Raw genomic sequence first — 15,452 nt, 5'->3', positions numbered from 1 at the left:
AAAAGACTCTTTTTAAAGAAATTCGGAGAGCTGATTTCATCAAAACGCTTCGCACGTATGCATAAAACTAAGCAATATTTTCTGTCAAAAAATTAGAGTTGTTTGAAGTATTTTCTATTTTTTTGCATTTTACTATTATAGGTGGAGCGTTTGAGTTCAGGATTAGAATGGCACTTTTGCACTTTGGCGCTTAAGGCCCTGAATAGGAGGAATAGGAGCTCTGAGGCAAATCAATGTACCTATAGTTTGGGCTATAAGCATACAAATTACATTGAGTTTGGGCCTGCTCACACGCCCATCGTTAAATAAATCTTCATTTCTTCAAGCAACTAGGAGGGAACGGGAAAGGCCCATAGCCCAAACCAGAAACATCGTTACGCCGCCGCCGGCTGGTATGGTTCCGTTCGCCGCCATGGCCCTTGGAACGGGGAGCTCCTACTCACCGCTCGCTGCGGCAAACAGGCACGGTTTCGCACAAGCGGGTGTCCAACTGGGCCGGCCCGTCAATATAGCAAACGACAGCGCGCTGTAGCTAAAAAAACAAGCCGCCGTCGCGGGATTTCAAAACCAGGACGTCATGCTATACCTGACATGGCAAACCAGTTGAGCTAGTAGTCATTACAGGTTCTATTGCAGCACTAAGATTAAAGAACCAACCCGCAACGCAGATCCAAATTATATCTTGAATTTCAAAATCATTTTTTATTGAAAAAAACGAAGGCATGTGTGAAACAGAAACAAATTTCTAATTTTGCGAACAAAATTTTAAAACAGAAATATTTTCGAAAATCAGGAACATTTTTTGCAATTCCAAGACAGAATTTGAAAACATGCAAATATTTTTTAAAATGTGAAAACAATAACATTTTTTGAATATGTGAACAAAATTTGAAACTGAACAATTCTGAAACTCCTGAAAAAAATAAAAACGTGCATATTTCTGAAATTTGCAAACAATTTTTTAAAACGGGAACATGTTTTGAACCGCCTGAACATTTTTAAAATTTGTGAACAAAAATTTGAAACTGAACAATTTTGAAACACCTGAAAAAAATGAAAACATGCACATTTTCGAAATTTCTGAAAAATGAAAACGTGCAAATTTTTGGAAAAAAATGAAAACGAGAACATTTCTCGAAATTGCGAACAATTTTTTGAAAATGCAAACTTTTTTTTAAAAACAGGAACAACATGGAAACCACAATCATTTTTTTTCAAAACGCCAACATTTTTTGAATTTATGAATAAATTCAGAAAAGAACAACATTTTTTTAATGTGCAAAAAAATTTGAAAAGGAGACATTTTTTAAAATTTGCAAATTTTTTTCATATTTCTGAACAAAAATAAAAAATACGTACATTTTTCAAAATTTTGAAGTTCTAAACTCTTTGTAATTTTCGACCATTTCTGAAAAAAGCGAACAATATTTCAAATTCTAAACTTTTCTGCAATTACTGAACAAAATTTGAAAACAGAAACATTTTTCCAATACATGAATAAAATTTAAGAAATTCGAACATTTATCCAATGTGTGAACCTTTGTTGAAAAAGAAAAACAAACTTGAAAAAAGGAAGAATAGAAAATAAGAAAAGAAGAGAAAAGAAAAAGAAATAAGAGATAAAAGATGAAAAACAACAAACAAAAACAAAAAAAAATGAAAAAGAAACGGAAAAAGAAAAAAAAAAGGTTCAAGAACCTGTTTGTAGGTTCCCAAAATCGAAAAGAATCAGCTGGAACGTCCTAGAAGTTTCCGAAAACTGGGAATCCTGAAAACACTTAACGGGCCGGCCCATCTGGAACGTTTGCTCGATGGCCTGTGCGTTCCCCCGACATTTTGCCGCAATGAGCGGCAAAAAGGGTTTTCCCTTGGAACGAACAGTCACTACATTCTCTGCGATAGTCTTCCGCAGCGTGGCCCATGGAGTGCCGCCCAGCAATCGCTTGCCTTCGCCTCTCCTGACCCGCTCGGAGGCGGAGCGGTTAGGGCGGCGAATGCAGGACCCCGGCGGTGATGCTCGGCTCAGTAGCGGAGGGAGAGAGAGTAATACGCCGTAGCTGGGGCTCTGCACCGGGCAGGGAGTAAGGGCATTGGTGTCCGGCGGCGTTTCGCGCACCGGGAGGCAGCGGGAAGGAAGTTACAGTTGCTATCCACTCTACTGGACCGAAGTAAGCATGCCCCTTCCACGATTTATTTACCCAGTATTATTAGGACTTCTTCTGGCTGTTGCGGATCAGCTGATTTAATCGGTTAGGTTCATGGAGAAGGTACTTTAATCTCTATAATATTGTTGCAAACTTGCAATGTTTAGTTGGATACACTTTGACAAGGACGCATCTGCTATCCTGAATATTAGGTGTCGAGCCTAACTGGTTTTGGAAGAAATTGCTAATCATGAAGTCTGGTTATTACCAAAAGATGAAAATAACAGGCTCCCCTCTTGCAGTTGGATCTTAAAGCACAAAAAACTATGAACACTTGTTTTGATTTGTAGCAAATATATCAATCTGGAAAAGGCTTTGGTTACCACCCATGTGAATTTGCGAGAGGTGACATGTTTTAGTGTCATGACTGATGTTCAGAAGTCGAAACATCATTTAGTACTATAACCTACTCCCTGTTTCCCCCTGTTTGTTGACAAGTTTCCTTTTTGCCCGGTTCCATTCTAATTTGTTGACAGAACTGACCAGTGCATGAGAATCAGCAACGCAAGTTCGCCAGCTGCTGCTATCTATGATGAACACAAAGGTATCACATCACATCACACATCATGCCTCTTCTTCCCAATAACCATATGGGAATTCATTGTGCGTCAATCTTTACATGTTCCATCAGATAAAGTAATTGCTATCTAACTCAAACAGTGATTTTGATTAATGGAACTTCGATAATATATTTATCCGAGTCTGTTTGTTCCAGCTTCCAGGTAGAGCCACCCTTAAATAGAGTCTGTATATACATGAAATATATTAAATGGCGCACCATTGAATTGATACCACCTATCACCAAGGAGAGCATAAGAGGATAAAGTAAGTATGCTCTATGTGCCACCCGCTTCCACAATTAATCTGCTCGCTATGAATTGGCATATATCATCACAAAGTTTAGATGGATATGCACTTTATGCATCTGGATCCTGATACTTTAGGACAATGATTGAGAGCCTAAATCGCATTTACTGAGTTTTGGGGGAAATTTCCAGTCAAGAAGTTAGGTAGCTGTGTGCCTTTGGCATAAGAGCCAATGCCTTTTAGCAGGTTGAACCTGAAACACAAAATTCACCAGAGCAAATTTTATTCCATCTCTGGTCCATAAATTAGGACGCTCGCATGCGGATGCTCTTGACTCTAGGTCATGCATACATGGAGTATGTGCCTGTACATGCCACCTTCTCATAATTACGGTGTTGGGGATTAATGTAGGATTTTTGGATCCACAAGGCGTATCTGCTCAAAGAGTTGGCGACAGTCTTACGGCTTTTCAATTCGCAAGGTTGATCTCCTCAGGTCTGGTAGAACTTGAACTTTGTACATCCATATTGTGAGCTGAACTTTCACTGCAATGACATAATAGCTCATTCGTCAGGTTATTGCAGAATAATGAAATAAAGAGAGACAAAAAAGGGAAAAATATCTTACAGTAGTTCACAGAAGTTTTGCTTCTGCGGCATGTCCAGATCATCTAAGCTTCTCTCAAACATTTCTAGAACTTTTGTTATATTTGGGCGATGCACAGGTAGTACTTGTATACACCACAAGCCAATTAAGATCATCTTTCTTGCAATCTCCTCAATTTCATTTGTGACTTCACATGCTTGTAATCCATCATCTTGCGCAAAGTGGTCATAAATCCAATCAGGGAAATACTTTTCACTGGATTTTGCAACAATTGATCTAACATTTCTCCTCCCTCCAACCATCTCCAGCAGCATCATTCCATAACTATAAACGTCTGACTTTGTTGAAACCACTCCAAAGGTTCGGGAGTGAACTTCTGGGGCGATGAATCCAATTGTTCCTCTAGCTCCAGTCATTGAAAGCTTGCTCTCCTTTGTATGACACAACTTAGCCAGACCAAAATCAGCAATCTTTGGGCTGAAATCCTTGTCTAGAAGGATATTTTGGGGCTTGATATCGAAATGGACGATACGTGTATTACAGCTATGGTGCAAGTATTCGAGGCCACGAGCAATCTCGATTGCTATCGCATAGAGCCTCTCCCATCCTAAAATTTCTTTGGGGTTCTCTGAGTAAATGTACTTATCCAAGGAACCGTTGGGCATGTACTCATATATAAGAGCTCGTTTTGATCCCTCCAAACAAAACCCAAATAAGCTAACAACATTAACATGAGAGGTCCTGCCAATGCTCATAACCTCATTCACAAACTCATCTCCATTTCCTTTGTAGTCATGCAAGAATTTCACTGCAACCAGACGACCATCATGTAGTTTTCCTTTGAAAACCACACCATAACCACCTTTTCCAAGCTGATTGTTGCGAGAAGACGTTATCTTCATTACCTCTGAGTACATGTATCTTTTTGGAGCTAGGGATCCATATGAGACTATCATGGCCTCGTAATTTTTTTCAGTTTTACTGCTACTATTGCAAAGGAGAAACCATAGTCCTTTCCCGTTTCCATGCCATATGAGTACATAAAGACATGCAAAGAGAAAGGTTGCAGCTGCTGATGGTATACCTAAGATGGAAACAGATGTTATTTCCTTTTGCAAACCAGCAGTTATAAACCTATTATTTCAAGACCATCAGTAGTTCACGTTTCTATTTCTAGAAGAGTACATGGTGGCAAAACTAACTGCCATAAATTGATAAGTCATGTTAATATGCACAAGATTAGAGTTTCTTGACTCAGATTTTTATTTCAATTTTCAGTGATCACAAACATGATAAATTTTGAAATTCCTATTTTGTCATAGAAAACCGCTATCAGTAATCGGCTAATATTTAAATCATTACATATGAAAAGATGGCAACAAATTTAGCATACCTATTAGTATAATCTTCTTCGCTCTCCTCTCACTACCTGGAATATAACATAACATTTATGAGTAAAAGCAGTGTCGTCCAATAGGACAAAGTTGGTTGTTTTTTCCAAAAGAAAAAGACAAGCATCATATATTAATCTTAAATATTCTGCCAATCAGATATACAAAAAATTTACATATATTCCAATAGGACAAAGACATGGAATCATTACACAAGGAGGTTTCAGTCAATGGTTTCGGTGAGACAATGGTCTATGACTAGGAGGATAATTTTTGGGCAAGAGGAGATATGAACAAAACCTGAACTGCATAATTCGTGGTAGGAGGGGATATGAAGAGGGAGAAATTGCGTGGATGATACCAAGATAAATAAATGGAGGGAGACACAGAACGAAGGACCAAAAAGGGAAAACAGTGATGTTGGATATATGCCAACAGTCTGATTTGAAGAGATACTATTGAAGGGAGAAGATAATATACGCGGTGCTGGCCAACTACTTTGACTGGTTCTGTGGACGCATTTACTTGTCCATACCCACTAGAGAGAGTCAACATCCAAATGTCTCGATCTATAATTAGTTGGTGCAGTGTTCCACAGTTTTTACTGCGAAACATATTTCCACCATAAAGGTGCGATGCGTTGAAGAATGATTTGTCGAAAGGACATAGTTCAGCAGAACCCAATGGTGCGATGCGTTGTGTCCTCACTCCTCAGTACCATTGTTTGATCAGCACTTCAATTTTTTCATGTGAATGCCATAGTTTCTTTTGCATGTTCAAAGGAGTAAGAATTGACTAGGGGATGGAATTCGATCAATTTGCAGAGTTTTTATTTTTATTTTGTGGACTCCCCGCACCTTATGGAGCGCACGCCGTCGGAGCAACTGCTGGAAAACCCAGTGCCGTCGTTGGCATACCTGCACTGGCCGCGGCTGGCTACGAATTTGGGCAATCGTCTGACGGCACTGTCCACTTCAAGCAAGAAACCCGATAAACCGGCACGACAGAGAGGTTGCAGGCTGGGCGCCGTACTCCTCGCCAGGGTGGGAGAAGGACTCATTGTTGTATGACGTTCGGCGGAATCCATCTGGCGTTGGCCGCCGGCGCTGCTGCTTGGTGTAGTTGAAGAGGAGGGGCAGCCTCCCTGTTGCTTGCTGATGACGAATGGCCCCACTCCGATACCACAGTGCGGGGCAGCCGGTGGCAAGCGGGAAATTATGGTTCACAGCGATGGAGCTCTTCGGGGAACATAAAAATAATTTTTACATGAACATTCAACATTTTATCCTGAGGTATTAAAAAACTATTTATATTTCATTCCATTAAAATGGCAGTGTTTATTTAAATGTAGAAGTGTGTCATATTTTTATGAATGTAAAAGAATGCATTGGTGGGTTCCACCGCTAATGATCATTGTTAAAAAAACTACTAACGAGCAAAGCACCATGATTATGTCGAAATTGCCCCAGAAAAATAAATATGGGCCCGCTAGTCCAAGTTTCATAAAGTCTGCTTGCCACTGGGCTGTCAGACTATCAGTGAACAAGCAGTCCAGGATGCCAATATTGTGTGGTGCAGACTTGTGGAGTTCAGAGTTCAGTGAGACTAGGCAGAAGTTCTGTCAAAAGACTTTGTTCTGAACTCTGAACCATACCCCAGTTCAATTTGTTAATGATTGTCTAACGTTGTAAGTACTGAGAGGGCTAAGTACTCTGCCTTAGAGGGAGAAAGGAGACGAGCCCACAGGTTTACCGGACAGATGTAACTGCGCAAGGCTAATACTATGTGATCCGGAGAAAATCTAACAGAAAACAAGAATGTCAGCACATGTCCATTTGGCAGTATAGGCTATGGACAAGTCTCGCCCAACATCTTGAGCAGGAAGTGCCGCGCTAGCCGGTTGCGGCGAACATCCGCCATGCGATCAATTTAAGCCTTATCCTCCCTCAGTGAGTAGTAAGTAGTAACATGATTAAAAGATGAATTATATTTATTTGAATCTTTACTATACTTTTGTCGTAAATATATATTATATTTATACTTATTTTCAAAGTCTTGAACTTTTTTTCAACATGAATATTTGTTCTGAAATACAGGAACATCCCTTTTGACATACATGACCATTTTTCTTGTAGTTATTTTCAAATATATGGACTTTCTTTAATTATTATAAAATTAGTTTTTCTACGAAAGAAAAATATTTTACATGAACATTCAACATATTCTCTTGACGTACTAAAATCACTTTTTATAAGTCACTGAAGTCATTGCATTAAAATGACAGTTTTTAAAAAAAATATAGAAGTGTACCACATAGGCGCAGTTGCTAAAAAACGAGGCCCACTAACGAGCATTGTTAAAAAAACACTTATGAGCAAAGCACCGTGATTAGGCCGAAATTGCCTAGAATAAACATAGGCCCACTTGTCCGAGTTTCACAGAGTCTATTTTCCACTGGGCTGTCAGAAGATGAGTGAACAAGCCCACGATGCCTATATTGATTGGCAGTGCTGCAGAGTTGAAGAGCTCAGAGTTCAGTCACCGTGACTAGGCACAAGTTCTGTCAGAGGACTTTGTTCTGAACCATACCCCAGTTCAACTTGTTAAGGAATGTCTAATGACGTACCTAGTGAGAGCACTAAGCTAACGTGATTGATTGCTTGGTTCGATTAGGGAAATCCAAGCAAGCAAATAAGGGACTGCGGGTAGCCGAACTAGAATAAAAGATGATTTGACTGGGTGAACTTACCTGGAGGGGGCAGTTCCCATTTCAGGAGGAAGCCACTTTGGATGAGCCGCTCGTAGTGGCTCGCGTTCGTCTCGCCGGACGGCAACACCGGCAAGACGATTGGAGCGCAGTCCTCCAAAGCATAACCGGAGTAGCTCCCTGTGGGGTCGTATGGCACTCCCGCACGAACAAACGCGTTGCTCGTGTTCACGCACCTCATCGCCTTCGCCTGCACCAGTTCTTTTTCCCGGCGTGCCGCCGCCGCGGCCTTCTCCGTGCAGTTGTACAAGATGAGTTCCTGGTTGACGGGGGAGATCTTAAACGGGCGGCCCAGTTTGGCAGAGGTGTTCCAGATCGGCAAGCAGCTGTTGAAGTTATTGGGCTCGTCGTGTAATAGTTGCAGCTTGCCCAGATCAATGACGTGCAAGCTGCGTTCCCCGTAGGAGATATTGAGGATTGCAAAGCCATGCTTGTAAGGCACGGAGCTCGGTAAAAGTGGGTAACTGTTGTTAAGGCATGTAAGCTGGAAGTCTGGCAATCGAGGCGAACCACATGATCTTCCCGTCTCCAAGTCAGTGAACCAGAATGGATTTGAGATCGTAACAGCGCCGCACTTGGCCGAGCAGCCTTCTCCTTGCTGCTCCTCAGCCGCCGTGACCGCAAGCATCAGCGGTAGACACCAGGCCCAGACCAGGATCTGGAATCGGACATGCATCGCAAGGGCAGTAAGATTTGGAATTTGTCTCGGTGAAGGCTGTGGGGAGAGGAGACTGAACTAACAGAGAAGAACACTAGCTGGAGAATGAATGGTACGTAGCCTCTATTCTATGGGCAATGCTACTGAGTCCACACATACTGGGAGGCCCAAAAGACTTTGACTCTTCTCAATAGAAACAAAGACTTTGACTGGTTGAGTAACGAGCTCTGTAAGATACCCAGCCAGTAGCCACCCAGGGAACAAGTCTCGGCTCGGTAGTGGACTAGCGTTGACTGGCTGTTCTTCTCTGCAGCACCATGGGCCACTCTGAACTCGGTTTACCTAGACTATGGGCTGAAGTCACCCGCTTGGCCTGCTCGAAGGCCAGCCCGCTTGGTGTGGTTACAAGAAACGGGAAAAGGCCGAGAGCTCAACTCTACCAGCGTTACTGCCGCCGGCGGCTGATTCGCCGCGGCATCTCGCCGTCCCGTGCCCCGGCGCCGCCGCATCCCGCAGCTGCCGTCGTGAGCCACACAAAATACTCTGATATGCTAGGTTCGTGGATAACATACTTCAACCCTGAAATGAATTGTTGCAATGTTTAGCTTCACAATGATGCATACAATCCATGTTACTGAATTTTGTAGGGACGTGGTTCGAATAGAGCCTCAATGATGCTTACTTTGATTTGGAGGCCTAGCTATTGCTTGCTTGCATGATCCTGCTAGTTGTCTGACTCTGACATACCACTCGGGTGCCTTTCGAAACTTGGAATACCAAGCACATCCAATCACCCAAATAACTAACATTTGCTTTATTCCTATTTTGGTTTCTATCAAATACAATAATCTCAAATGACTTTTCCTTATCAAATTGCGCAGCCATTCTTAGTAGAAACACAATGCGATGTTTGAAAAAAAATATTTCTGTTACACACTGTAATATCATAATGGTATCGTAGTGGCAATTCGAATTTACATTTGTCCACTTAATCCTACTTTTGGAACATGGTAACAGAGAAGGGGATGCGGAGCAATATGATGATCTGTAACCATAACTTGTATGCGACGACAAGTATGACGGGATCGAGGGACATGAAAGGAACGGCTTTGGTGGCATCTCCAATTCATTGATGCTCTTTTCGAACATATCAATCACCTTGCTCATCGAAGGACGGTTTTCGGGGTTAGTTTGTATGCACCATAGGCCGACCAAGGCCATCTTTCTCATGGCCTCTTCAAGGTCGCAGGTGACTTCACAACTTTGTACCTGTTCTGTTATACTGTCATAAATCTGGTTTGGAAAATACACATCACTTGAGCTATTGGTAACCCCTTTTCCTTTATTTATCCTTCCTCCAACCATTTCCAGGAGCATCATTCCATAGCTATAGACATCTGACTTTGTAGAAACGACTCCAAAATCTCTAGAGAATACTTCTGGAGCAATGAATCCAATAGTACCTCTTGCTTCAGCGACAGAGAGGATGCTACCGGCCTTGAGGTGACACAATTTCGCTAAACCCAAATCTGCAATCTTGGGACAAAAATCTTGATCTAGAAGTATATTATGAGGCTTGATGGCAAAATGGATGATGCGAGTACTACATCCTTGATGCAAATATTCCAATCCTCGTGCGATGCCATGTGCTATTTGTTGTAACTTGTCCCATCCAATAACTAGATCTGAATTCTCTGTGTGAATATACTTCTCCAGTGAACCATTAGCCATATACTCATAAACACGGGCTCGATTAGCTCCCTCTAAGCAAAAACCGAGCAGACCGACAATGTTAATATGTGATGTCCTACAAATACTAATTGCCTCATTTAGGAACTCCTCTTTGCCGTTGGAAACTTTTAGGAGGTTCACGGCAACCGCACAGCCATCTTGTAGGCTACCCCTAAATACCGTGCCATATCCACCTTCTCCAAGTTTATCCTTGAAAGGGCTAGTCATTTGTTTCAGCTCTGAGTACTTGTACCTTTTCGGAGCCAAAGATCCATACATCCTCAGCATTTCTTCCATGCTTGATTTATTATCAGTCTGCTTTGGGAGGATGGAAAGACTACTGTTTTGCTTATGTCGATGCACCCCCCAAACTAGACATGTTAGCAAGCTGATTGTAGCAGATAGAGAAACTGTAAAAAAAATGAAAAGTGAACATCATTTAGTAAAGTTGATAGTATATCAGTATATGTATGAGACTGTGTAAACTATCCCTTTCCCAATATAGCCATTTAGTAATCTTTCAATTTCACGTCATTAAATTAGAAATCTCCATAATTTGGTTAATATTAGACTTAGCAATTTGCCTTTAGATAGCATCAAAGTATGAAAGTTTGAGACAAAGTATCATGTGTTTTCTGAGCTGAAGCCATGATAGACATACCTATCAAAATTAACTTCTTGTTGTGTCTGCCATCTGCAGTGAAATTATTATGATTAGTCTATGTAAGTATCAATCACAAAATAAAAATAATAATAAAATGAGCCATGGAAATTTGACAGCCAAGCGCAACTAGCTATTAGAAATGCGTGCGGCATAAGCAGATCAAAATTTTAACTCCAACGGGAAAGATCAGTAGACCGACATCACATCAAAACTTGTAGTTTCTAAGATGTCATGTAGGTCCAAATAGCAGCATCTCTCAACATTGTCAGCTCAGCTGAACAAACAAAAAATAAAGAGGATAAGGGCATCTCCAACGCGGACCCTCAAACCGCCCGCAGCCGTCCGGACCGCGTGGTCCGGACGTGTTTTGCCATCCAGCACCGTCATGTATCGGTCCGATAGGCGGTCTTTTCCCGTATGGGGGGGGGGGGGGGGGCACACAAGCGTCTGACATCCCTAGCCTACCCAAACCCTCTCCCTTGTCCGCGCCCTTTTCCCGCCCGAAGCGGTCAGTGCCGCATTCATGCGTTCATCCGTCATCAGATCATTCCACAAAGCACAACGTGTTGACCAAGTCAAAATCATGTACTAATCTCAAATTGGGGATCTCAATTGATTGACAGAGCTTCCACGCCTAGAGAGCTTAGTGAATTAAAGGATAAGTCACTGGCATGACTAATTTCCTCGGTTCGATTAGGGAAGTGCAAACAAATTAGGCATTGCTTGTCCTGGTGTAGCTACGAACTTGATTAAAATAATAATTTGGTGGTTGAACTTATGTGCTGCTGCAGGCAGATGGGGAGGGGGTCCTCCCATGTCAAGAGGAAGCCATCCTTGATGAGGTGCTGGTAGTCGCTTGCGTTCGTCTTGCCCGACAACGAGCCCAGTACCGGCACAACGGTTGCATCGCAGCCCTCCATGGCGTAGCTGGCATAGTTCCCAATCCGGTCGTGATGCACTCCCGCGCGAACAAACACCTCCCACTCGTTCCCACACCTCACTCTTGTCTGCACCAGGCCTTTGTCCCGACGTGCAGCAGCCACCGTGCTTTCCTCCGTACAATTGTACAAAATGAGATTCAGGTTGCCGAGGTCGATCTTGAACTGGGTGTCTAGTTTGGCGGAGGTATTCCCAATCTTTATGCCGCAACCGCTGGAGGCTTCCAATAGTTTCTGCTTGCCTTCATCAACGACTCGCAAGCTGCGTTCCTCGTAAGAGATACTGTTGATTGCAAAGCCGGGGATGAGGGGCACGGAGCTCCGTATATAGGGTTGCACTGCTGTTATTATAGCAAGTGACCTTGAAGTTCAAGATACCACACGATCTTGCCGCGTCTGTCTCAGCGAGCTAGAACGGATTAGAGATGGTGAGGTTGCCGCACCTGTTGGCCGAGCGCGAGCAGCCTTCCCCTTGCCGCTCGTCAGCTCCGACGAGCATCAGTGGCAGCCACCAAATCCCGATGAACACTAAGAACCAGTAGACAGGAGACATCAAAAAATACAAGAGCTGTAATTTGTGTCAGCAAGACACAGAAGGGGAGCAAACAAAATTGGTGATCATGCATGTATTGTGTGGATATACGAGAGAGAAATGATGTGGCAAAGAACAGATGCGATATGGCTGGGGAATGGAGTCATCTCGTAGTCGTCGTACGTCTAACATGGGAACTCCTATCTTAATTGACGGAGCAAAGGGAAGACCTGGGACAAATTATGAGTGGCTGCAGATCAAGTGGGTGGAGGACTTTTGAGGCATGTTGATATCGCGATGGTTGTCCTAGCGCTGTCGTGTGCCGCAGCGAGAAGATATTATGAATGGTGTTAGCCAACTACCTTGACTGGTTCTGTCAACGCATTTACTTCCCCATATACCCACTAGAGAGAGTTAACATCGAAATGTCTCAATCCACATTTAGTTGGTGCAGTGTTCCCCATCTATATTTCAGGGAAGTAATTTCATATTTTTCAATACATATCTCACTGAAATATCAAGTTACAAATATGAGAAATATCAGTTTCATATATTTTAGAGAAGTAATTTCATATATTTTCGCAGAAATTAGTTTCACAACTTGCAACAACACATTGAAATATCAGTTTCACATATTTTGCATAGCTCAACTACACATAGCTATTTCAATTCATATCTCACTGAAAACCATTCCAATCATTTTGAGAAATATATAACACTTCCACTAGTGTTTAAGAACGAGTGAAATTAGTTCTTTTAAATGAGTGAAATCTTTTTTATGAAATTAGTGAACTTGTTTTTGAATATGAGTGAAATATAGATTTTAAATAAGTGAAACCATTGTTTAAAAATGATTGAAATTCGTTTTCTTAATGATTGAAATCATTTTTTTTGGAAATTAGTGAAACAGTCGAAATCCCTTTTGTGAAGTACCGAAATAATCTTATATTTTCTGAAAGTGATTTCAAAGATAATCGAAATATATAAAATCAAAAGTAATTGAAATATATCCTAGATTGATCTTGTTTTGAAGGTCTTGTGGGCGCGAATTCTAATATATAAAATCAAAATATGAGGATGGAAATTAATACATGTTAGATGCATGGGAGAGAGAATTCATGCATGCACGGTTATTTTTCTCCTTGCTATCTCTCTCTCCTCCGTAAAAGGCTGACATCTAGTTGATATATGTACTTTCCGTCAGGCCTTGTCAGTAGTATTCACAATGTATATAGCGAGATATGATTTACGTTGTCAGACCACACGAATCTTGATGGAATGCATAACTGGTAGGTACCGGTTCCGGTAAATTTAGTTTTTCGTGCTCGGCTCGGCAGCGGAGGGAGGGAGAGAGTAATATGCTCCAGCAGATGGGTGCTCTGCGTGAGGGCAGGGGAGCAGGGCTGTGGTCGGCTGGTCGTCGAAGAGTTTGCGCCCCCCGAGGCAGCTCTTAGGACCAAGTAAGCATGCCACTTCAACTTCCACGATTATTTTACCCATTATTACTAGGATTTCTTCTGGATGCCGCGGACATGCTGATTTAATAGGTTAGGTTCATGGAGAAGGTATTTCAAACTTGATACAGTATTTAGCTGGATCCTGCATTTTAGCTAGCTCTTCTAGCCTGAATGGCCCGTCTTAATGAATTTAGGAGGAATACACCAATGCTGAAGCCTTGTTGTTCCCAAAAGATAAAATAATATGTTTCCTTGTCGCAGTTGGAACTTTTAGCACAAAATTTGTCATACACCTGTTTTGATTTGTATCAGACACAGTAATCTAAAAAGGCCTTGGTTACCACACCCATGTGAATTGGTGATCGGGTGACAAGTGTTAGAACTATGGCTGATGTTTGCAAGTTGAAACAACATTTTCTACTACCCCTACTTTAGTTTCCTCTTTGCTCGGTGACATACTACTGAAAGGAAGATAATGTTAACTCTGATGTCAAAAAGAAGAAGATAATGTTAACTCTTTGACAGACCTAACCACTACGTGCAAGAGAATCAGCAATGCAAGCCCACAATCACTACTCCTATCTATGATGAAAACAAAGGTAACACATCTTCTCTGCAGCCCCCTTCCCGAAAACCACATACGTCGGGAATTCATAATGTGTCAATCTTTACATGTTCCATCCGATGAAATGATAATTTTCTTACTTGGATAACACTTTCGATTTAATGGAACTTTGACAACATTTGCCACCCTTACAACAAGTCCATACATACACGGAATATGTTTTTATGATACAACGTTGAACTACATTGCTTTTGTTAAACTTCTGAATCTAGTACATGTTACCTTCTCAAAGAGTTGGCAACAGTTGATGTCTTAATTCACGAGGCTCATGTCTTCAAGAGTGGTAGAACTTGCACTTTGTACACTCATATTGTGTGCTGAATCTTCACTGGAACAAGACACAAATGTGTAGGTCAAGTTATTTAAAAATATCCTGTCAGGACAACTTCAATAAAGCAAATAAAGGAACATAAATATGCATTATAAATATGTTATAGTAGTTCATGGAAGTTTTGCTTTGGTGGCATGTCCAGTTCATCTAAGTTTCTCTCAAACATTTCTAGAACTTTGGTTATAGTAGGGCGATACATAGGTAATACTTGTATGCACCACAAGCCAATGACTTGTGACTTCACATGCTTGTAATCCATCATCTTGAGCAAAGTGGTCATGAATCCAACCTGGAAAGTATTGTTCACTCGATTTTTCAGCCATTGATTTCACATTTTTCCTGCCTCCGACCATCTCTAACATCATTCCATAACTAACGCATGTACTTGCTTTTGCTTGATTAATGAATGTCTTCTATTGGCTCCCTGTATAACGAGCCATCTTTGTATGGGAAATCACACACTGACTTTGGTGGTAAAAATGATGCATGATCAGGATATGATATTGTACATTGCAGCTGCTAAATGAGTGTATACTAATACAAAAAGCCTACTAAATCAATCGCTAACACAAATTCAAAATGACTACTAAATCAATCGCTAACACTAGTCCCTTCAATCTAATCATATTTATCACCAACTCTTTATGCTAGGCTGCTAAGCATGCACAATAGTGGAAGAAAATATGGTAATTCTACGTGGGAGATCACGTCCTCTAGATTGTCTTCTAGTGCGCATCCCAA

At 41.5% G+C, this 15,452-nt stretch overlaps 2 protein-coding genes and 1 pseudogene across 2 annotated transcripts; all 3 read right to left on the bottom strand.

The window, feature by feature from the left end:
- Window positions 1-2,844: 2,844 nt before the first annotated feature.
- LOC109768669 (LEAF RUST 10 DISEASE-RESISTANCE LOCUS RECEPTOR-LIKE PROTEIN KINASE-like 2.4) lies at window positions 2,845-8,560 on the bottom strand. Its single transcript, XM_020327419.4, has 4 exons — window positions 7,758-8,560; window positions 5,011-5,046; window positions 3,639-4,701; window positions 2,845-3,556 (listed from the first exon to the last, which is right to left on the bottom strand). Exons 1-4 carry the CDS (start codon window positions 8,449-8,451, stop codon window positions 3,481-3,483), a joined length of 1,869 nt encoding a protein of 622 aa, XP_020183008.1. The 5' UTR covers window positions 8,452-8,560; the 3' UTR covers window positions 2,845-3,480.
- Window positions 8,561-9,129: 569 nt separating this feature from the next.
- On the bottom strand, window positions 9,130-10,546 carry LOC109768708 (rust resistance kinase Lr10-like). Its single transcript, XM_040402088.3, has one exon. It carries the CDS (start codon window positions 10,459-10,461, stop codon window positions 9,130-9,132), a length of 1,332 nt encoding a protein of 443 aa, XP_040258022.1. The 5' UTR covers window positions 10,462-10,546.
- Window positions 10,547-11,427: 881 nt separating this feature from the next.
- Window positions 11,428-12,522, bottom strand: LOC141042232 (uncharacterized; annotated as a pseudogene).
- Window positions 12,523-15,452: the final 2,930 nt, after the last annotated feature.

This window comes from Aegilops tauschii, chromosome 3 (assembly GCF_002575655.3).
Source record: "Aegilops tauschii subsp. strangulata cultivar AL8/78 chromosome 3, Aet v6.0, whole genome shotgun sequence".
NCBI classification, from domain to species: domain Eukaryota; kingdom Viridiplantae; phylum Streptophyta; class Magnoliopsida; order Poales; family Poaceae; genus Aegilops; species Aegilops tauschii.
This window is presented reverse-complemented; position numbering and strand designations above follow the sequence as displayed.

Excerpts from the sequence above, each read along its gene's own strand:
- LOC109768669 (XM_020327419.4), bottom strand. The coding sequence starts at position 8,451 with ATGCATGTCCGATTCCAGATCCTGGTCTGGGCCTGGTGTCTACCGCTG. Across the intron at positions 4,702-5,010 it reads GAAGAAGATTATACTAATAG|GTATACCATCAGCAGCTGCA; the intron begins GTATGCTAAATT and ends TTTCCATCTTAG. Across the intron at positions 3,557-3,638 it reads CAAAACTTCTGTGAACTACT|TGAAAGTTCAGCTCACAATA; the intron begins GTAAGATATTTT and ends ATGTCATTGCAG.
- LOC109768708 (XM_040402088.3), bottom strand. The coding sequence starts at position 10,461 with ATGGAAGAAATGCTGAGGATGTATGGATCTTTGGCTCCGAAAAGGTAC.